At 51.5% G+C, this 21,478-nt stretch overlaps 7 protein-coding genes across 7 annotated transcripts; 5 read left to right on the top strand and 2 right to left on the bottom strand.

The window, feature by feature from the left end:
- Positions 1-9: 9 nt before the first annotated feature.
- Positions 10-1,742, top strand: GLRG_01108 (uncharacterized protein; the record flags this gene model as incomplete). The annotated part of the gene is made up of 4 exons (XM_008091793.1): positions 10-31; positions 100-609; positions 646-733; positions 1,079-1,742. 4 exons carry the CDS (start codon positions 10-12, stop codon positions 1,740-1,742), a joined length of 1,284 nt encoding a protein of 427 aa, XP_008089984.1.
- Positions 1,743-1,905: 163 nt separating this feature from the next.
- On the top strand, positions 1,906-3,759 carry GLRG_01107 (uncharacterized protein; the record flags this gene model as incomplete). The annotated part of the gene is made up of 4 exons (XM_008091792.1): positions 1,906-2,105; positions 2,166-2,919; positions 2,987-3,455; positions 3,539-3,759. The coding sequence occupies 4 exons, from the start codon at positions 1,906-1,908 to the stop codon at positions 3,757-3,759; spliced, it is 1,644 nt and encodes a 547-aa protein (XP_008089983.1).
- Positions 3,760-4,200: 441 nt separating this feature from the next.
- GLRG_01106 (glycosyl hydrolase family 6) lies at positions 4,201-5,340 on the bottom strand (the record flags this gene model as incomplete). The annotated part of the gene is made up of 3 exons (XM_008091791.1): positions 4,201-4,404; positions 4,458-4,540; positions 4,593-5,340. 3 exons carry the CDS (start codon positions 5,338-5,340, stop codon positions 4,201-4,203), a joined length of 1,035 nt encoding a protein of 344 aa, XP_008089982.1.
- A 2,522-nt stretch (positions 5,341-7,862) lies between these two features.
- GLRG_01105 (subtilase) lies at positions 7,863-9,542 on the bottom strand (the record flags this gene model as incomplete). The annotated part of the gene is made up of 2 exons (XM_008091790.1): positions 7,863-8,017; positions 8,084-9,542. 2 exons carry the CDS (start codon positions 9,540-9,542, stop codon positions 7,863-7,865), a joined length of 1,614 nt encoding a protein of 537 aa, XP_008089981.1.
- Positions 9,543-14,706: 5,164 nt separating this feature from the next.
- GLRG_01104 (uncharacterized protein) lies at positions 14,707-16,510 on the top strand (the record flags this gene model as incomplete). Its single annotated transcript, XM_008091789.1, has 5 exons — positions 14,707-14,862; positions 14,923-15,648; positions 15,703-15,895; positions 15,952-16,048; positions 16,138-16,510. 5 exons carry the CDS (start codon positions 14,707-14,709, stop codon positions 16,508-16,510), a joined length of 1,545 nt encoding a protein of 514 aa, XP_008089980.1.
- Positions 16,511-17,757: 1,247 nt separating this feature from the next.
- Positions 17,758-19,420, top strand: GLRG_01103 (glycosyl hydrolase family 26; the record flags this gene model as incomplete). The annotated part of the gene is made up of 5 exons (XM_008091788.1): positions 17,758-17,917; positions 17,978-18,242; positions 18,302-19,046; positions 19,107-19,298; positions 19,364-19,420. The coding sequence occupies 5 exons, from the start codon at positions 17,758-17,760 to the stop codon at positions 19,418-19,420; spliced, it is 1,419 nt and encodes a 472-aa protein (XP_008089979.1).
- Positions 19,421-20,941: 1,521 nt separating this feature from the next.
- On the top strand, positions 20,942-21,415 carry GLRG_01102 (uncharacterized protein; the record flags this gene model as incomplete). Its single annotated transcript, XM_008091787.1, has 1 exon — positions 20,942-21,415. One exon carries the CDS (start codon positions 20,942-20,944, stop codon positions 21,413-21,415), a length of 474 nt encoding a protein of 157 aa, XP_008089978.1.
- Between the last annotated feature and the right edge of the window lie 63 nt (positions 21,416-21,478).

The following is a 21,478-nucleotide window of genomic DNA, read 5'->3' as shown; positions in this document are numbered from 1 at the left end:
AGAGCGAATATGAATCTACCCGCGCAGAACTGTTCGTTATCTACTTCCTTATGTCTGTCAGTTTTTGGTCTGTTGATTATTAACATGTATGACTTTTAGCCGAGACGGTTCCGATGAGCCACAAAGCACTACACAGATTCTATGAGCCGATCATCCTTCTCAAAGCTTTGAATGTTGAGATGAAGGACGCTGCCGACTTTGTCGATTCTGACGACGCGGGACATCGAAGAGACCCGGAAGAAAAGTTCGAAGCCTTCGTCTATAAGCTGGCCCACGTGTGCGACAGCGTTAAGGGAAACCAAGGCGGCACGATTACCTCGGTCATGGTGCTAGAGCCACATTTCGCAGAAGGTGACATTATCGAGTACCGGTTCGCCTCTAACGGCCGAACTGAAGATGAAGCAGAGGTCACTTCGGAATTTATAAGGTCGCTTCTTGGTCACCTTCGCATTGCGACATTCCCAAACGACGAGCCAGCTGTGCGGAGATGCTTGCTTAGACATGTCCTTCTATTCAATCGAAGTCGGATCGCGTCATACCTGACGGCAATACTTACGGAAGTTCAACGCTCTCTTGACAAGTGCTTGATCGCTCATGACGATGACGAAGGTAAGTCGGAGCTTGACATGGTATATGGTGCAAAAGATTTACTCACTATCTGCATGATGCAAGGCAACACGATTGCGACGACTTTAAGGACTATTCTTGCCTTGCTTGAATTCAATTGGGGCAAGTATGCTTCTGAAACCGAATGTGAGTTGTCTATAAGAGTGTCCCATCCACAGATGGCCAGCTAAGCCCTCCATCCGCCCTCATAAGATATAAGCGGCTGTGTTGCACTCTTGCGAGTATTGATACCCCTACAAAAGTCCACCTCCTCTATAGGCAGATGGATAAGTCGCCATGCACGAGAAATCCGTGAAAACGGGCTGCAGAGTTCCTTGTCTTGCTGGCCCGAAATGTGGCACATGATAAACCGCCTTGCATCCTACGTACATGATGTTGAGTTCTTCATCTTGGCGAAAAAGGAATAGCCAGAGTTGTTTGAAAACTTCAGGATTCACTTCTTACCCTCCAGCGTACCGATCCCGAGACCCATTCGGTCGAAGAGCATGAAGGCGGAAGGAATTGTCGGGCGTATGACGTCCGATACAGAAGTTATCGAAGTATTTCGGGGTTTCGCCAGGGATCTCCAGCTTCAAAATCTCGACGCGAGAATCGAAACCGAGTCTACGAAAAACACTTTCCGGCCAATTGTTCATTCGGAAATCCTACTACTTGACAACCTCGAGAAACGCGGCCCCATAACTCCCGAAAGGTTCTTCCACGGGTGGATGTATATTGGTAGCAGCAAGCCCCTTTGTCGCTTGTGCCAGTACTACTTCGATATGCACCGCTCCGGAGTAAAACACCGTAAAAGCCATCTGAACTTGTACACAAGTTGGAGGCTGCCCGATGTCCTACGGTCTCAGGGCGCCAAGGGCGTGGAAAGAAGACAGAACATGATCAACAGAATGACCGAAAGAGTTCGCCATGACGTATTCGACTTGATACAGAAGAGAGTCCAGCCAATGCACAGGAACCATGATAGCTTCACATCTTCGGTGAGATTCACGCTGGATGGGAGGTGGGCCATGGCCTCTACTGCCTCGGATGTTGCGTCGCAAATGGAAAGCTTGGCTTTGGAAGATTATGAGGATGATGAACAAGGTGGAGTTGCCTTGGCCAAGACAGATATTTAGTCAGCTGGCTGATCCAGCCCCTTGCGACTGGCGCCATAAAAATAGAACTCTTCCTTTCATCTTCCAACATTCTCCAACCCCGCAAACCTCAAACCCCTCACGTCACCCCCATATTCCACGACATATTGAAACTGTATGTAGTCACTAGATTGTCACAGTTAACATGAATGCCACAAGGTCCGCGTCACTGCAATTCGTAGCTGACCATCCTGTCGTTACGTGCATCGCGGTTTTGGCCGCAACATATTTTCTTCTCGCACGACGAAGTCGAGATGAACCGCCCTCTCTTCCCGAGATCTTGCCATTCGTAGGCAATACGTATCAGTACATGACAAACCTACCAGCTTTGATGGATCGCGCCAGGTACTTGCCCTGGCAATGTTATACTGACAGGTTTTGGAGCTGACTCCGATTCCCTATAAGCCATGCCATGATCCATAGCAACTTTGTCAAACTCTGGCTTGGGCCTATGCGTCTGTACCTGATAAAGGGAGAAGAGAATGTGCAAGCCATATTCCGATCCTCGTCAACCTTCACCTATGAAAAGTTCATCCTGCTAGTCATCAAAAACCTGCAAGGTACGTCAAAGGAAGACGTCGAGAAGATGTCCAAGGACAAATCAGGCCGCAACAAGGCGCCGGCTCCGGGTTGTGAAAATGTACCCCAGGACCAGAGGTACTGGTACCAGTTCCACCACCTTGTCACGGAAAACATCTCCAGGACCGAGATGACGAACCATTTGGTCGTCATGTACATGAAATTTTTTGGCCAGGCTACAGCGAAACAGCCGTCGGGAGAATGGACAACTGTGCGGTTGTTCGACTTTCTGAGGAAGGACATGGGAGAGAGTGCGCTCAAATCCCTGTGCGGCACACGAATCCTGGAGCTAGTGCCCGACTACATTGATCAATTTTGGCTCTTCGACAGCATCGGCGTTCAAGCGGTGTACGGCCTTCCGAAGTGGATAAATCCAAAGCCGACCGAAGAACGCGACAAGCTGAGCCGCATGACACAGGAGTTTTTGAAGAATGCTTTCTCCACGTTCGACTGGGATGGACCCGATGTTGACTCGAAATGGGACCCGATCTTTGGGTCCCGCTACATACGCCTTCTTATGAAGTGGCTGACCGACAGAGATATGTCTATGAGGACTAGAGCAGGCTTTCACATGATTTCAGTGCTTGGGTGAGTTCGCCTCTTGTTCAATGATCATCAATCTGTCTATGGCGTTCGTCTGCTAACAGTTCAGCATCAACGCAAACACCATACCGGTGACGACTTGGGCTCTTATGGAAGCTTTACAAGATCCTACTCTTCTGGAGGCGCTCCGCGATGAGGCCCTTCAGACGATCACAAAAGATCCTGCCACTGGAGAACGTTCGTTCGACACGGCAAAGCTTGTCTCTATGCCCCTCATGCAGTCCGTATATGTCGAGTGTATGCGTCTTCATGTTTCGATCGCCATCACCAGAGAGGTCGCTAAAGCGACAAACCTCCAAGGCTATCGCTTAGAAAAGGGGTCCATCGTCCAAGCTCTAACGAACCTCATGCATCTAGATGAGCAGACATGGGGCCGAGAAGGCCATCCTGCCTCGGAGTTCTGGGCAGAAAGACACATCAAACAGGTTAGAAAGGTGGATGAACGTACGGGCGCCGTGACAACGGAAAGGCAGTTCGTCATGAGCGCTAAGCCCAGTGAATTCTTCCCATACGGTGAGTCGTCCCTCCTGGGATTTTCGGCCTTGAATCAATACACATTGAACCATGCCTGATAACTGACAACACCTACTCATTAGGTGGAGGTGTTTCCATCTGCCCTGGGCGCTTCTTCGCAAAACAGGAGATCATACTATCTATTGCCATGATTCTCACGAGATTCGATGTTGAGTTTGTGGAGTGGACTTGTAAGGACGGATCCAAGTCCGAACGGCCACCTACTGATGACCCGCATTATTTTGGGTCAGCTGCTGTCCCGCCGGATAGGGATGCCAAAATCCGCTGGAAGCGACTGTGGTAGAGCATAAGTGCCATGATACCGAGATCTTGTGAGTAGAACAGAGGGCCTCTTGGGTTCGAGGTTTGGCTAGGGGGTAAAAGTGTTCGATTGATGAACATAGTTGCTCTAGACCTCCATCAATGGTCTAGTTGGGCATGCTACTTCGATAATCTCCACTATGGCTTTATATATACATATCTGAGAATATAGACAAAAGAAAGGGTCAACCCTTGGTAGCAACGTGAGCCGGCTCACGGTCGATTCGCATCATCGGCGATCCAGCGTCTAGGCCGAGCTCGGGGTAACAGTAGCATCGACGTTCTTCACGAGCATTTGCACGTACTCGTGAAACCAAGCCCCAGCCACAGGAGCGCCCGCCATACCGCACTGTCCGTCTCTCTCGCCGGCAGGCTTCACCCAAACAACCGAGTCGATGTGGGTGTTGTTCAGCGGGTTGCCGGGCTACATGCCGAAGCCGGCAGGGCTGACATTGCACCACTCACCCCAATCCTTTCTGCTGTATGAAATACGGCCTTGGTCGATGATGAACTGGGAAGGCAAGCTATTGGCCTCGAGGTGAGGAGCGAGAGAGAGGGCATAGTGGCTCTCGTCATAGGACTTGCTCCCCCTGGCGTAACTCAGGGGCTGGTTGGCAAACAAGGGGTTCTGCTGATATGTTACTCTCATTGTTACATCTGGAGGCCAGGAATTGTACACACGTAGTTGGAGACGTTGGTCGAAAATCCACGAATCATTGCATTCTTGCCAGCCACCTTCACAACCTTGGAAAACTCCTCGGCCGCTTACAAGTTGTTAGCTTTATTGACATAGCAGAGGTCATCTGAAGTGCTTACCAGGGCCCAGATTGCTATCCCAGCCCAACCAACCTCCGTTGGCGGCACCGATATATAAGCTGACATGGTCGTACTGCATGCAGGCTTGCGATGGCATGAGCGATACCATCCTCGTACGACGTCTTGGTCTTGGTACAGAGCGAGACGTCCTACATTGATCACAGTCAGCAAGAGGCTTTCTCGACAAGCGTACGTTTCCAACTACCGTGCTCATGACAGCGTTGGCCAAAGCATCGCGCTCGAGGATCACGGCAAAGTGCAGATCGGTCGCGGCAGCCAGCTTCTCCGTGTAGGGCTTGATAAAGGTATCCTTGTACAGCTGTAGTCCGTTCTTGTCGACGCTGGACTCGCCGGCACTCTCTCCCGCGCTGCAGTCTCTGTCGGGAAGGTTGTACAGCACCAAACCAACGGTCTGCTTCTGGCCGGTCTTCGCCTGGGCCGCGCGGGCGCCCTTGATGGCGGTGTCGATGTCGGCCAGCATGGCGGTGTTGGAGACCCACACAAAGGTGCCGATGTTCTGGATCGTGCGGACCTTTCCGGCGTTTGTGGTGTCGCCCTTGTTTAAGAAACTTTTGTGGGTTATCTCAAGCTTCTGAGCCCACTCTGGGTTGGCGTATAGCTTCCTGCCTTCAAACGGGTGGGTGGAAGCTGTCGCGCGGCCGACACACTGGCTTCGAATTCCATGGCGTGGCGATGCCGATACGGTGCCGAGGGCAGAAAGAAGGGCGATGACGGAAGCGAAATGCATTTTGAAAGTTCAGATAAATGAGTGTAAGAAAAATGTACTGTAAGTATCCGACCAGCGGGCTTGATGGGATATCGAAAGAAGAGAAACGGCATTGATGTTTGCGTGGCTACCCGTTCTTATAGCCGCGTGGAATGCCACAATCATGGCCAACGATGGCGTGGTCTTCAACTACGGAGCTTACTCCGCCATCTGAAGACCGGAAGGATAGGCCCCTCATCGCATTGCGACACATCGGTATGACCAAGGGATAGCGAACATCCAGAGTTCTCCGTCTGTAACGACTCTGTAGGGTAAGATCAGACCATCATGCCGTGCAAAAGGCCGAAGTTAGGATGAAGTAGGATAGCAATCTGTATGTAATATATCGCCCCGCCGAGAGCAAATCTGATACTGACCGCTGTCCTGGGATAGTGCCCGGCATTTAGTTTGCAGATAAGTAAAAGCTCCGAAAACTTAACGGTGATGCGCCGTGCCGGTCCGTTAACTATTAGCAATATGGGCTGTAAGGTAATCTCAAATAGATTGCCTGTCAGCGAGTATAAACCGAGATTTATAGAATCTCGTAACTGAACCTCCCTATCAGCCAGGGCTGTTAGATCTTTTGGAGATGGCTCCCTTCCAGCTGCTATACCAGGCGTATGTTGCTGGGACTGTCTGGGTAGAGGAGAATGAAGTCTCAACAAGTAGACCATGAATCATCACAGTTTTCATTGTTCATACAAAACCATGTCCTTTTGGGGAGAAAGCTATAGTGAGCATGAACCTGTGTTTGGGGGCGACGGCGGGATAGAAACCCGGGGTAAGAGATTGTGATCGGCACACTGGCAACGTGGAATCCTCTGACAGCTCGATTAATTAACATACACCGGACTTCGAATACAATGAAGATGCCGCGGTGATCCCGGTGTATTGTCAATAACCCACAGAACCACCGGTTAAAGTGGGTGATGAAACGGGGAGGGATAATATAACAGTGACCAATATTCAATCCACTCATGATGCCCGGTTTTCCTGTTGATTAAAGCAAGCCTCTTTTTTCCTCAAAAGTCGCAGAATTGACGATATTATCCTTGTGGCTTTTCTCTCCTGCGACTTCTGCTACATCGTGTAACTCATGGTTTATCATCGAGGGATCAGTGCAGTTGTACTATGAATCCATCCTATTGCAGACTTGCAGTTTGATATCTCCTTGTTAATTTGCATCATCGCTTCTTAATCACGACTTAGGTGGCAAATACGGGCTGTGCCGGTCACCAAAGTAAGTCCTGCGAATCCGAATGTCTAGTGATAAGCCTCGACTCGACCCTTGAATATGAGAACCGCTCATGCCAGCGACTGTGGCATATCCCGCTACATTTCAACAATGCAAGGGTTACACTGCATCGTTGGCCACTGCATGGGCCAGAGTGACAGTTTAGTGGTTTATGTTAAACTTACCGGTATTAAGGACGGTAGCCATCTATCCACAATTCCCATCATCATCCCGACTCGGCCCGGCCCTCCTTTCCGGTTCCATTCTCTACTAGGTAGCAAACCTCGTTCAAGTTCAAGATTAACGCCATTTGATCGCCGCAAAGACCTTTCTCGCAGAGGAGACCAACTCCTACACTAGCTACATTCTCCTCTAATGATACTGTATCCTTTTCTCTGCCACCCCAAAGCAGCAACAAAAATTGCTATCCGCTAATGACACGTCACGGACCCCCCTAGAGATGCCACGACATCACTCGTCCAACGCCAAGAATCTTCAGATCGGGGTCTCAGAGCAAACCATACTGTAAGAGCTACTAGACAGCAGACAAACTGCACCCACGCTTACCAAAGATATCCTATCCATCATTGTTTACGCCACTATACAGAACTATAGAAACAGGGAATGTCTGCTATCGAGAAAAGGGTGCGAGAATGATGAAATTTGATTTTCCGTCTGTCCTGGAGTGAAGGATCAAATGGATGAAGTACAGGGCCCCCTATTAAGCAATTTCGACCTAAGGCACGGATGCCAACTGAGGGAGTGACTTACAGCTGATGAATGCTACAATCGACCCCCAGCCAAAATCCGCAGAAGAGGATTATCATGGAAACTGATGCCGGCATGGCTTAGCGGCACCTGGTGATACACATACAAGCTAGGAAACAAACAAAGAGTCAGTTTTCTCGTTTGAGACGCTTCTTTATTTCTATTATCACGTTTCTCTCCGTTAGTTTCAAGGAGTAATGCCTGCTACTTTGGGTCGGTGAATCCATCACGGAAAAGGTTGCCTCCGGTTCATCCACAAGAGAGAAGTGAGGGCGGGAGGAGAGTTGCGTAGAAAAGCAAGATCCCCCGCTGACTGATGTAGGTTCTGTTCAGGCTAGGTAGTTGACAAGCAACTAAGGTCTCTCTTTAATATGAGAAGGCATTAAGACTCTACTCGACTATGACCCTTGTCTTCACGTCCGGTTTAGATAGGTATAGAAAGTTGTTCGCTAGGTGATTCATACATATTAATTCACAAGAGACATATGCAGACCATATATCTTTAAGATGCAGGGCAAGCCTTATCGTTGTATCTGAAGGGGCATTTCCCCTCTGGGTCTGGCGGTGCCTGGCTGACAATTTGCGTCGCCGACTGATCAAAGAGAAGACACACAGGAATAGTGTATGTGCCCCGGTTCTCATTGCCAAAAGCCCAAGCTGTCATGTTCTGTCAGCACGGCATGTCCGAAGTAACATCATGAAAGCGGCCAGATCAAAACTTACAATTACAGGTGTCGTCAGCTGCGCACGCGCTCCTGGCCACCTCAGCATCTGCGCAGCCAACCTGCCCTCCCAGGGTGCCACCCTGAAATTCGGCACCGCACAAATTACACGTCGGCGTTTCGGGGGTCGCCGTAGGCGTGACAAGCCCTGATGTCGGAGCGCTGCTGGCTGGAACTGAGACTGTGGGGGCCGCCGAAGGGACAGAGACTGTGGGAGCCGCCGAAGGAACTGGGACTGTGGGAGTCGCCGAAGGGACTGATGTGGGTGCAAACGAACACGCCTGGCTTAGGTCGCGCCTCATATTCCGTCTTACTCTCCTCCCTATCCCAGAGTTCGGGACGGAACACGATTCGGCCAGGTCGTGTCCATTCCAGGCGATGGGAGGAAATCCCGCCTCAGCGACGCGTGGATATGAAAGCGCACCCGTTATGTTGCGGAGCGTCTCAGCCACCGAGCCTGGTGGCAAGTTGCCAGCAAACTCTGGATGCGACATCCAGTACGCCACCAGACCTGCAACCTGAGGCGCGGCGAAAGAAGTGCCCGAGTCTGTCGCGAGACCCGTCTGATCGAGAGGGTCCGCGCACTTGATGTCGGCGCCGATGGCAAACGTCGTGACAAGATTACCGCGCTGGCTTGTCGGAGCAATGTTGAAATCCGTCCCGGCCGAGCCTACCACGATGATGGGGAGCTCGTTGGCCATTACTGCCGGCAACTTGTCCGGCTCCGTGAGGCCGTCCAGGAATTTGTTCCCAGCAGCCGCGACAACGGGGACATCCAGGTTGATCAAGCCCCTGATGACGCTGCGCATCGAGGTGGTGTAGATGTTGTCAGGCGCCCTGATGAGGATCGATGTGGTGACAACCGCCTTGCCTTTCAGCCCCTTTTGCTTGATTTCGTTGGCGGCGGCCTGGAGACCGCGGAGCAGACCGAACTCGGTAAAATCGATGCGCACGCCGACGAGGTTCGCGCGCTTTGCCACTCCGGCTGTTACACCGACGGCTTTGGAAGCCACGCACGTCCCGTGTTGGGTATCCTCCAGACTGAACTTCTTGTTTCTGGCGACGTTCAACTCCCGGCGGGTGACGTCGGTGCTGGGCGCGGTGAACTCCTCGTGCTGCAGGTCGAATGGGCCGGTGTCGACGACGTACACGGTGATGCCGTGGCCGGCAAAGTCGTCGTATCGATAATCGGGGAGTGTGGCCTTTTGTTTCGGCGGCGTCGAGAGCGTACGCAGGTCAAAGATGTCGTTGTTGGGTATCGGGCTCTGCGCAATCTCGACACGCTTCCGCCGAGTGGCCGACGACTGGGTCTTGTCCGGCTCCGGATCGTCACGTGTAAGAGGATCGTTGATGTCGGCTCCGGCGATGACGCTGTCGGCCTTGACCGTTTCAAGTTGGTCGGAAGTGAGGTTTGCGCGCCAGACGAAGGGGATGTCGGCATCATTTACAATGGTGTCCATGTTGTCTGCGCCGACCAGCCCTGCCAGGGTGTTGCTGAAGCCATCGCCGTCAGCCTTGGCAGTGTTTTCCTTGGCGAAGATGATGTAGTCTGCGCTTGTAGAGCTTGGAACTGCGGACGACGATGTGCTGGAAGTTGACGATGTACTGGAAGTTGACGATGTACTGGAAGTTGACGATGTACTGGAACTTGATACCTCTGAACTGGTGGTGCTAGTTGGTCGTTCTGATTCGGGATTGTCAGACTTTGGTGGATCATTCGGGTTCGGAGGTGCTGAGCCGGCGACGACAGATGCGCCTGCTGCAATGGGCGTTGTAACACCGTTGACAGTGTAAAAGCCGCCAGTGCCAGCACCCACAACTACAACGCCCGGCAACACAATAACAGTCTCCCCATGGTCTACAGTCACGGTTGAAGCCGGGGCTGAAGATGTGGTTGAGGGAGCTGATGACGGTACTGGTGTTGGGGTGATGGAGATAAAAGCCGATGAGGTTACGTTACGAAAACCAGATATTGAAGGGAAGGATGACGTCCCTGGTCTAGGCCGTTGGGAATAACACACCGAAACGAGAGAGAAGAAAAGAACGATGGATTGAATTGAATGCATAATGAGAGCAATGACTAGGAACCCTAGCCAGTAAATGAACGAATGTTCAAGCTCAGTGTATCGAGAGACTCGCCTCTAGACCCTTCGTGTTCCCGAGGTGGTCCAGACCAACCGACTTATGTATGTTGCCTGCATTTCTCAACGTGTGAGCACGGATTCTGGGCATCGGTTGACATACGTTTCACATATATTTGCACGTATAAAAGGCCATGTGGGTTGCAACCCTTATTTTGAATCTAACCTGATTTCAAGTCACGAATCTGCTGGATCTGTCGAAGTGCGTGTATTTGAGTTGCAGATCAGGAGGTGAGTGGTGACAGAACATTAGAAGCGATCTATTTCCGTCGCGCACATGACAACTGTTTGATTATTCTAGTAATAATTGGGCCGCGTGACCTGCTAGAATTCAGGTTAATTACACTTTAAATATTTACGCCAAAGGATATACTAAGTACTTCAATTAGTAGGTGTTAGTATCCCTTTAGTTGCCAACTGACCCCATTAACCCCTTAGTGGACCCCCCTCCACTTCTACTCCTCACTTTTAGAGATACATGACCATACCAAGTATGGCAGGCTCTAGGTAAGGTATTTGGTAATAATAGGCAGACAAAGCAGGAGAAGGCTAGCAAGGCTGCTGAGACTGCGATGTACCTCTATGTAGATTTAGAGATTGTTAGTACTTTTAGTATAGGTAAATGTCACAGAAGGGCAACCCCCTACCTATAAGATGGCAATAGGCCATATAAGTGGTGTTGACAGCAGTGCTCAGTGACCCTACCCTACACAAGAGGTTAATGGGGTCAGTTAGCAACTAGAGGGATATTCCCTCAACCGCGATAAGGCCCCATCTCCACAGCGGGCACCAATCATAACCCAACAAAGGTCAAGAAATGTACAGTACTTCTATCTACGCCTATTTTTGCCTATACTAGAGGTACTAGCTATTTCCCTCTCTTTGAAGAGCCACACTATAAGTTAGGTAATCATGGATTCTTATCACGTGAGTGTAATGTAGAGAAATAAGTAGAGATAGGGCCTTATTACGGTTGAGAGGATAGTAGGTATACTCTAGGGAGGTAAGTTATATAATATTTATATAATACACTACTACCCTAGTAGTATCTTATCCTTACTTAACGTAAGGGTGCTACTATAAGTAGGTGCCTAGAAGTCTAGATATAGCTATAATAATAATACTAAAATCTAATTTACTACTAGAGTAGTAACCTAGGATATCCCTTCAGTAATAGCTAACTATAGAGTATCCCTACTATATATTATTATAAAGATAGCTCCTTAAATTTACTACATGCCTTTTCTATAAAAGTAGGTAATGGTAGCCTCTAGATAGTAGTAGGGCAATCTGTCTGGTTGTAACAGGGCGCTGACAGTGACGCGCCTGCCAATAGATCTTCCAACGCCTGCTCACCCAATTGAGCCATAACGCCAAAAGATCCACCAATGCTCAAGTGGTCCTCACTAAGCACTGCTGTCAGCACCACTTGTATGGCCAATGGCCAATCGCCAATTGCCAATCAATCAATTGGGGATGTCATTCTGTGACACTGGTGCACACAGTGTGATCAGGATTAAGGGTTTAGCCACTAGTTACAGTCACGTGTTAACCTACTGGGAGGTTACAAGAGGTGGCTATCAGACATACAGGGCAAGAAGGACTGGCATACTACTATTATTATTAGCATTACTATTGTTAATATACAGTTGTTACTGTATATGTTATTCTTATTGCCTTTTAAAAAAATCGCCTTTTTAGCTATTGCTTTCTTGAACTCTGTCTATCTAGAGTTGTCTTTTTAGATTATATCCAAGAATTACAAGGGCTATCTTTTAGTAAAATTCTTATTTTTCTACAACGTTGTTGTAGGTAGGTGTAGTTTTTACATCTTTCCTTTCCTTTTCTTTACCAGCCCCAGCGCCCTAGCCTAATTACAACAGCTTAGAAGGATATTAGCAAGTTTTAATAAATACGTATTTATAAAAGGGGTATAGGTAAGCTATACTACTAAATAGTAACTATAGATCTACTATAGGGATTAACGTATTAAGAATACCCTAACTAAGGGCCTAATTAGCTAAACTAATATTAGGGTAATATCGCCTGTACTTTGATATAAAAGTACAGTGTGACAAAAGTAAGTAAAATACCCCTATAATATTGCCCCCTATAACTAACATCATGATAGAGGGGGAATATTCACCAAAAGTAAAGTTCTGTAGTAGGGGGGTAGACGTTAGTTACCTAACCAGGGTATTTAACTTTGGCCTGGTACTATTGGACACAGGGTTAGGGTTAGCGAGAGTTTAATACAAGGTTAAAGGTTAATTTAACGGATGTACTGCTAGGATCCCTGCGACAGCTGTTGCCAGCTGCGCTAAACTCACACTACTATTACCCACTGTTGCCTACTGTTGCCTACTGTTGCTAGCGCCTACCTACTGTTGCTAGCGCCTACCGACTGTTGCTACAACAGTAGGCAACAGCAGGCTACCTGCCTTATCAGTCCTTTTCTAAAGTTTAACCTAAGTCTAGAGGCCAGTACATAACAATTTGTATAGGGAAATTAGGGTTTTTAGTACGTCTGCTAATAGCAAAGTCATGTTTCCTAGCAGTATATAGCCTACTCTAATATCTTTAGAGTTCTATAATATAGAACTAAAATTATAATGTACCCTCGTGTTTTTAGCCTAGTGCAGCATAATTTAAGTTTTTTTGGTCTGTGATATCTGTCCTTATCCGAAGTGTCAAATGATATCGGCGGTGCCGAGCAGGCCCCAATAGTCAAATAACTTCAAGTTTAATTTATTAGCAACACAAGCTAAACCACGTATAACTGAACCTATAAAGACTGAGTATTATGTTTATTGAAGCAAGTGGACGTCAGCTTTAGTAATATTTTGAAAGTATATAAGGCATGGGTGTAGATCTACCAAGCAGGTGCAATGTTGTGCGACGGAAATATCACTTCTGACAATGCACTACAACACAGAAACAGCTAGATATATAAGTTATAGACCAGTGAGGCAGGTTGATTGAATTCAACTCTCGGATAATAACTATAAAATTCATCAAGGCAGTCAAATCTTAGGTTCCAGGATTCCACACGAACTTGGGTTCATTCACAAGATTGCCAGGGACGCGTTTGTCTACGTCATGAGTCATGATGAGCGGTAAAATATAAGTGCGCAACTTCTATACCAGTGAAACCACCGGAATGATCAACCTTGAGAAAGCCTAATCGACAAGACTGCAACGCGACCTTGCCCTGGTGATGCTAAGCAGAAGTGTGGCGGTGCCAACATCATCAGCTTCTTCGAGACCAAACTTTGCAACGCCTGCCAGCCGGTCCCATTCCCAGTAACGATCCTACTGTGCCCACGATCATCGCCCAGGCCGTCCGGGCCGCCGCGACTAAGATTTCGCCCCCAGCGGCGAGCGGCACGTGAACCGAGATTCCAGGAACCACGATGATGTAGTTAGGCTCATAAGGCTATACATAGCTTTTCCTTGGTTCGGCGGTGGCCTTCCATTGCTTGTGCAAGGTCCTATGTCTCATCAAATTATTTCTCACTTGTTACATTGGTACTATTTCGGTGAGGGATTAGATGGATACAAAGCCATGACCCAGCGCTACTGGCTTTCTATTCCTAGTTTCTTCGGACCCCAGCGATGTGTAGTTATATGATCAGCCATGATCACCACGAGAGTCGCATACATAGATACTTGAGACTAGTAGTGTAGGGGCCTGACCTAGGTTGGCTTGTATGCTATGTGCTCACGGCGGCGAAACCGGAAATTAGCTGGTACCTTTTAGTTTGCTTAGTCAGGGTGCATATTGCTCTTTTGTTTCCGTAGTTTACGAGCCTGTACTTATTATCTATTGGCTTAGTAAGGAACCGTTGCGCTTCCTGCTGCCAGGTCGTTGATATGTGACAGCTCTTATGTTTCACCACTTTAGTCAGGGGGCTGGGGGGTCATCAGTAAGTATAAGAAAAGAGAACCTTCATGCAAGATTCGCTGTGAACCAATCAGGGTTTTCAAAAGCGCATAAAGCACTGACTGCTACCGGGCATGTGCTTAATGTAATTGGATGCGGAACACGATGCCGTCTCACCCCCCTCCAGCTCGCGTACGACATCAAAAGAAAGGCCGGCATGATAAGAGGTCAAGCGTTTATTCGATCTGCCACAGACGGTTAACACTTCGTATGTGGAGAAATTTTAGTGGCGCGTCTCAGTAAGCTTTCCTCCGCCTGCAGCCACTAGCCAGTAGTTGTAACCCTGGCGATTCGCTGCTCGCAATCACGAAAGCGAAAGGTCAAGGATTGCCTCGCAGATCCCTTTGTGCAATGGTGGAACCTCGGCTCGGCGAGACGGTGGAGGTTTAGACGGAATTGCTCCCGGCTCCCAACCCTTCCGTGTTACTATGTGGCAGCGGGGTATCGGAGAGGTGATATCTTGTCCTCGTGTCCCCCGCCGAATCTGCTCTTCATTCAACGGTATCAACAACAACCTCCAGTTAGGAAACCATCGACGACATGCTGTGGCAGATTTGGCTCCCGGTCGCCGTCGCGACGGCGGTACTCGCTGTGCAGCGATTGCGCAAGAAGTACAAGCCGAGCTATGATCTACCGGTGGTCGGGTCACCTACCGACCAGAGCATGGCAGAGGCACTCGTCGAAGGACATCAGAAGGTAACGCAAGACTCTGACCGTTGGCGGAGAGTCAATCGCTGACCGGGAGCTGCGCCCAAGTACCCAGAATCCGCATTCGTCGTGCCCTCCGACCCCCCGCGCGTGGTTCTCCCAATGAACCTCTACCAGGAGGTAATCCATGCCCCGGAATCGGAACTCTCCTTCGGCGCCGAGATCTACGACATCTTTCTCGGCAAATACACCCACCTCGGCGAGCCCCGTATGGAAGTCGTCGAGGCGATCCGGGTAGACATGACAAGGAACCTATCGGGCATCCTGCTGCCCATTCAGGAGGAGGTCAAATTCGCCATGAAACAGATGTTCGGAGTGCTGGAAGACTGGAAATCCTTCAACGCCTACCACCTGGTTCTCCGCTTGGTAGCACTGATGAGCGGGCGCGTGTTCGTCGGACTCCCCCTCAGCCGCGATGAGGAGTGGATACAGGCGTCCATCACGTTCGCGACGGATTGCGGGAAATGCAGAATGGCGGCCCTGGAATGGAACCCGTGGGTGCGGCCCTGGGTGCTGCCCTTTCTCCCGGAGGTGCGCCACATGCGCCGAACGCTCCAGAAGGCCAACGAGTGGATGAGGCCCCTCGTGGATGAGGTGCTCCGGAACGAGAGTGCCCTTGAGGAGAAGCCGGCGAAGCCCGGGGCTCCTGGGGCTTTTGTGTCCTGGATGATGAAGCACACGGCTCCTCAGAAAAAGACTTCGGAGAATATGGGAACGAACCAGATGCTGTTGTCCTTTGCTGCTATTCACACCACGTCCTCCACTGCCACGTTTGTAGGTACCCCTGCTTCGAGGAGTCCAACATTGCGGTCTTGCTGATTCGCACAGGCCCTTTACGATCTCCTAAGTCGCCCCGAGTACATCGGCCCTCTCCGGGAGGAAATCGAGCAGGTTATCGCCCAGGACGGCGCAGAGAAGGACGAGGACGGGCAGATGTTCCTCTCCAAGGTCTCCCTAAGCAAACTGAAGAAGTTGGACAGCTTCATCAAAGAAAGCCAGCGCATGAACCCGCTGAACTTTGGTACGCGAGACTCCCGAGCGGCCCCAGACCAACTCGCAGCGCTGACAACCACGTAGGCGGAACATCGCGGAGACTCCAAAAGGACCAGACCTTTTCCAACGGCTTGAAGCTGCCCGCCGGAACTCCCATCTCGTTCCCCTTGTGGGGCGTCTAGTAAGTCCCGCGAATCCCAAACCCCAGCAACTAAGGGGGGTGCCATGCTGTTTCCCCAAAGCCATCAGCTTGTGCTCACGCAGCTCCAGCAACTCCTCATCGACGAACACTTTCAGCGACGCTTACAACGAGGGCACTGGCAACGCGCCGCCGACCGAATTCGACGGGTTCCGCTTCGCGCGCCTCCGCGAGCAGCCCGGGCGCGAGACGAAGCACCAGGCCGCGACGACCGGGCCCGATGCGTTCAACTTCGGACACGGACCGCACGCGTGCCCCGGCCGCTTCTTCGCTGTCTATGTCATTAAGTGCATCTTCATCGAGTTCCTCCTCAACTACGACATCCGGCTCAAGGGCAGCGGCGGCAAGGACGCGGGTTCCAGGCCACCGAATACGATCAGGAAGATGATTGTCATGCCGGACTTCGGCCGCGAGGTGGAAGTCAGAAAGCGGACGGGGGCTTGAGACCAACCGACCTGATGGCTCGGTCTCGCTGGGGTGAGGTTCGTCGCTAAAGCACTTGCTCATAGAAATACCAAGCCATGTGATACATCGATGGCAGTTGATGGTGTCGAAGCCAAGGATGAGGGCATATGCCTGACTGCATGAAAGCTCGCGCGCGCGGAAGGTTAGAGAGAAGATAGGGAAATTCCCGAGGGAAGTCGCCAGAAATGGCTGATAAATACACATATCTAATAGAATTCTGATATGCATATAGGTATAGAACGGGACATGAGCTACAGGTGAGCTTGTAGTCTTGGCGTTATGAGCCAGACTGGGCTACCAACTAAGCCAGCCAAGAGGATTTCAACGTCTACATCTCGCAAGGGTGCGACTGAGTGGGTGGTACAGACGGCCGAGCCACGATGTGCCTGGGAGTCTGACTCGCGGAGGGAGCTTCCCCCCCTTTCTTCTTCCTCTTTTTCGACCCTGAAACAAGGCCTGTCCATGTGCTATAGCGGGCCATTGACGGCGATCGCCGACATCATTTTGGGATTACTACGTACGGCATGATGGAGGGGCATCCCATGATGAAAACGGATCTGAGAAGTTCGGACGAACCGCCCATGATTTGGCCACGAGCGAAAACTCGGATCACAACAGATGGAGGTTTCCAAGAGAAAACGGAGTGTGCCTGAGTAGGTGGTGTCCAGCCCCCCCAGGACTTGGAATTTGTCCGCGAATCACAGAGGTGGCCGCACCCTGTCCGTCACATGGCTGAGATGATATCGGGCCGAGGGAAGTACCGAGACGCAGCCTCCCGTTATCCCCCTTGGAGTCGGTGTGTTGCCCTTTTGCCGCGTGCGGAGTGGGACATTCCGTTCTCACATCCATGAAAGCCAAGCCCCGTCCGTCGTCCCCGTACGAAATAAAATCATCGCGCATGACGCCGGGCAGATACGCTCAAATGGGGCAAGTGAGCAAAGTGTGGAGGCGCGTAATCAAGCTCTATTGCCTTTGGGTTACTTCGAGATCGTCGTCCCCTTGCGATCCCCTTAGGCCATATGGCGGGAATGATTTTACGCATTGGGGAGGTAGCAATTGGAAGCCAAGTTCGACCGGAATACCCATGTGATATCCAGCTTAACCATTCATATGTATACCAACCTGTCCTCTCTTGTTCCTAGAGACGATATGTGGTCATCCCAGCCGATCTCCGCTCAGCTCCGTTTCCCGCCTTGACACAGCCCTCCGTCAGTCTTCTGTGAACCATGGCAAGATCCACGGCGCTTTCGCTCTGCGCGGCCTTTGCGTTTGCTGTCGGCGCGCATTCCCAGTCTTGCATTGGCAGCACCGGGTCCAAAACATACGAGGCTGAGAACGGAATCCTTTCCGGAACCAGAATCGAGAAGGCTCAGGCTGGATTTACGGGTACGCAGGACTCCTACAGGCTGTAAGGATATTTCGTGTTGATCTGTGTTGTGAACCCAGGCACCGGCTACGTGACCGGCTTCGAGGATGCCACCGACAAGGTCACCATCAACGTCGACTGCAAGGGAGACGGCCAAAAGCTCTTGGACCTGAGCATCAGATATGCAGCCATCTACGGCGAGAAGCGCACGAACGTCGTCTTCAACGGCGGTGCGGCCAGCGAGGTGCTGTTGACTGCCGGCCAGACCTGGGCCGACGTCAACGCTGGCCAGGTGTTGCTCAACGAGGGCAACAACACGATTGACATCGTGAGCAATTGGGGATGGTAATACGGCCCATGATGACCCATCCTACACACCGCAAGGCTTGACTTACGCCGTGCAGGTACCTCATCGACTCCATCACCCTCACGCCCACCAAGGCACGCGGGCCCCACGACATCAACACCGCTCTCGTCAACCCGAAGGCCAACGCCGACGCCAACGCCCTCTACAAATACCTCGGCTCCATCTACGGCAAGAACATCCTCTCGGGCCAGCAGGAGCTCTCGTACGCCAACTGGGTCAACGAGACGATCGGCAAGACACCGGCGCTCGTCAGCGTCGACCTGATGGACTACACCCCCAGCCGCGTCGAGCACGGCACCGTCGGCACCGCCGTCGAGGAAGCCATCGCGCACCACGAGCGGGGCGGCATCGTCTCGGTCCTCTGGCACTGGAACGCGCCGGCCGGCCTCTACGACACGGAGGAGAACCCGTGGTGGAGCGGCTTCTACACGCGCGCCACCGACTTCGACGTCGCGACCGCCCTCGCGGACCCCGGCGGCGCCAACTACACCCTCATCATCCGCGACATGGACGCCATCGCCGTCCAGCTCGCGAGGCTCCGGGACGCCGGCGTGCCCGTCATCTGGCGCCCGCTGCACGAGGCCGAGGGCGAGTGGTTCTGGTGGGGGGCCCAGGGGCCCGAGGCGTGCAAGAAGCTCTATGCCCTGCTGTACGACCGGCTCACCAACCACCACGGGCTGGACAACCTCATCTGGAACTGGAACTCGGTCTCGGCGGACTGGTACCCCGGCGACGACACAGTCGACATTGTCAGCACAGACGTGTACGCCCAGGGCCATGGAGTGCGTTTCTTCCCCTCCACTGTATTCCAGCTGTTGATATTGCGACTGACATCTGTCTAGCCCATGACCTCGCAGTACAACGACCTCCTCGCCCTCGTCAAGGATAAGAAGCTCGTTGCGGCGGCCGAGGTCGGGAGCGCCCCCTTTCCTGATCTTCTCCAGGCGTACGGGGCAGACTGGCTGTACTTCTGCGTCTGGAGTGACACGTATATCAACAACCCAGAGTGGAACAGCGTCGAGGACCTGAAGAAGGTACGTGGTTCAGTGAAGCTTGATCTTGGCTCTTTTGCAGAAGTCGCGGACTAACGAAAAGGCAGATATACGACAGCGAATATGTCCTTACTCTGGACGAAATCCAGGGATGGAGAGGTTGAGGGGGTGCCAGACGGGCTGGGATCTGATTAGGCGTATTCTCTAAATACCTGCATGGTAATTGGTAATGTATGACAATTTTTATGACGAAAATCCGTGGTCACATCTTCCCCAAGGCCTAAAAAAGGGGTGTATGGGTGAGATTTGAAGACAAAATTTGTTTGAACGTGAACGACTTGTTTTGAAAGAACGAGCAGATTCCTACCTTTCGTCACGTACAATGTGGATGCATATGAGAAATCCTGCCTGGATATCCGTACGGAGTACTTGTTCCCCAAAACTGCTACGGAGACTCTGTATAAATCCAAGCTTTGTTACGACATTTGCGATTGACCCCAAACAAGCTTGATGGGAGGGCACGTAGTCAGGAGATTGCTGGGGTAGCCGGATCCTGTAGCACTAGTATCTGGAGAATGCAAAGAGCTTGGGATATACGACCCCGACCTCGCATTCACCATGTGCTATGTATGCTATGCTCGGTCGGATTCATTTTGGGATCAAACTGGACCAAATAGACATCGTTCGTCATCTGCTGGTTCCTGAGGTGATGCAGCCGTTCGCCATGTCGGGGATTGCGCGTTCCTCGAACTGCCCCGCAACATTACCGATTGGGTGATTTTTTATTTCTTTCTTTCAATACAGAAGTGGTAAGAGGAGCTCTTGGGGAGATGTTCCAGGATCTCGTGGCCGACTATCTCGTGAACGAATCGAGACCGCTATATATTATATACATATATACACGTTGGGTGCTACTAGTAATTTCCCAAACAGTTTCCAGCGACCCCCGTCTTCGGGTGCATATGTGCTATATCCCGGCGACATGTACATGAACTTTGTGTAAATGAATCTGCGACGGCATACGGATATATGCCAAAACAAAAACCATTGCGTTCGAGCCTGGTTCGTCATCTTACGCACATGACGACGAGCTTTGATCTCAACAGCCTCTTGTATACGGACCCGTGATACCAAGGCCGTACGCCGGGAGAAAAAGAGAGAGAAATATATCACATCAAAATAGAATAAAACAAAAAGGCCCGTCTCGACCAGCCAGGCAATCGGATGATGGACAGGGAAGATGGACAGCAGCAGATAGTCGCAAAATATGGGAGCTCCGCGTTGATGATTGATTCTAACGACTTGCGCGGGCACACATCCTCCCTATCCTTCACCACTATCCCAAGAGATTGGCCCTAACTAAGATGAAAAGAAACACTACTTTGACGATGGTGCAAGTCGACTACTGATAGATGTGAACAGGGTTCTGTGACCGGACCCTGAAACCAACCTCTTGTCTTCCACGGCGCCTACCCCTTGTGCATCTGCATCTGCATCCGCATATTCTCCTTTTGCGATAGGGCGTTGCTGGCCCCCCTTGTTTTACCGCTAGACGACGTCTAGCGCCACTAACACGCAAAACGACAAATGTTAACAACAAAATTGACATTAACAACCTCCTCTTCCTCCTCCTCCTCCTCCATCACCCTCCCCGCTCTCACACTCTCAGAACCCCATCCTCCACGATGGCAGACGACGAACGCAAAGACCCGAGACCGCTAAGGCTGGACGACCTCCCGCTGGAGATCCTGGCCAGCGTCGTCGCGTACTGCGAGGGTGGCGTCCCGACACACGACGAGGACCCGGCGACAGCGACGACGACGACGACGACGACGACGACGACGACATCGGCAACGGCGGCGGCGGCGGCGATGGCGCCCGGATCCCATCCATCACCGCCGCCGCCGCCGCCGCCGCCGCCGCGGGACCTCGCCACGATCCGCAGCCTGCGCTTCACCAACCGCCTGCTCGCCTCCGTCGCGGCGCCGCACCTCGTCCGCGTCCTCGACGTCGCCATGACCCCCGCCTCCCTCGCCCGGCTCGACGCCGTCTCCCGCCACCGACCATCGCCGCCGGCGTGCGCCGCCTCCGCGTCAGCCTCGCCAACTACGCCGCGCCCCTCGCCGCCGAACCCGCCGAGTCGCCCGCTTCGAAAATAATTGGCGATAGGATACCCCCATACCTAAATACCGTCCGGCTGCGGGATCCAGCAAATCTGCCCT

Source organism: Colletotrichum graminicola (assembly GCF_000149035.1).
Source record: "Colletotrichum graminicola M1.001 genomic scaffold supercont1.3, whole genome shotgun sequence".
Classification (NCBI taxonomy): domain Eukaryota; kingdom Fungi; phylum Ascomycota; class Sordariomycetes; order Glomerellales; family Glomerellaceae; genus Colletotrichum; species Colletotrichum graminicola.
This window is presented reverse-complemented; position numbering and strand designations above follow the sequence as displayed.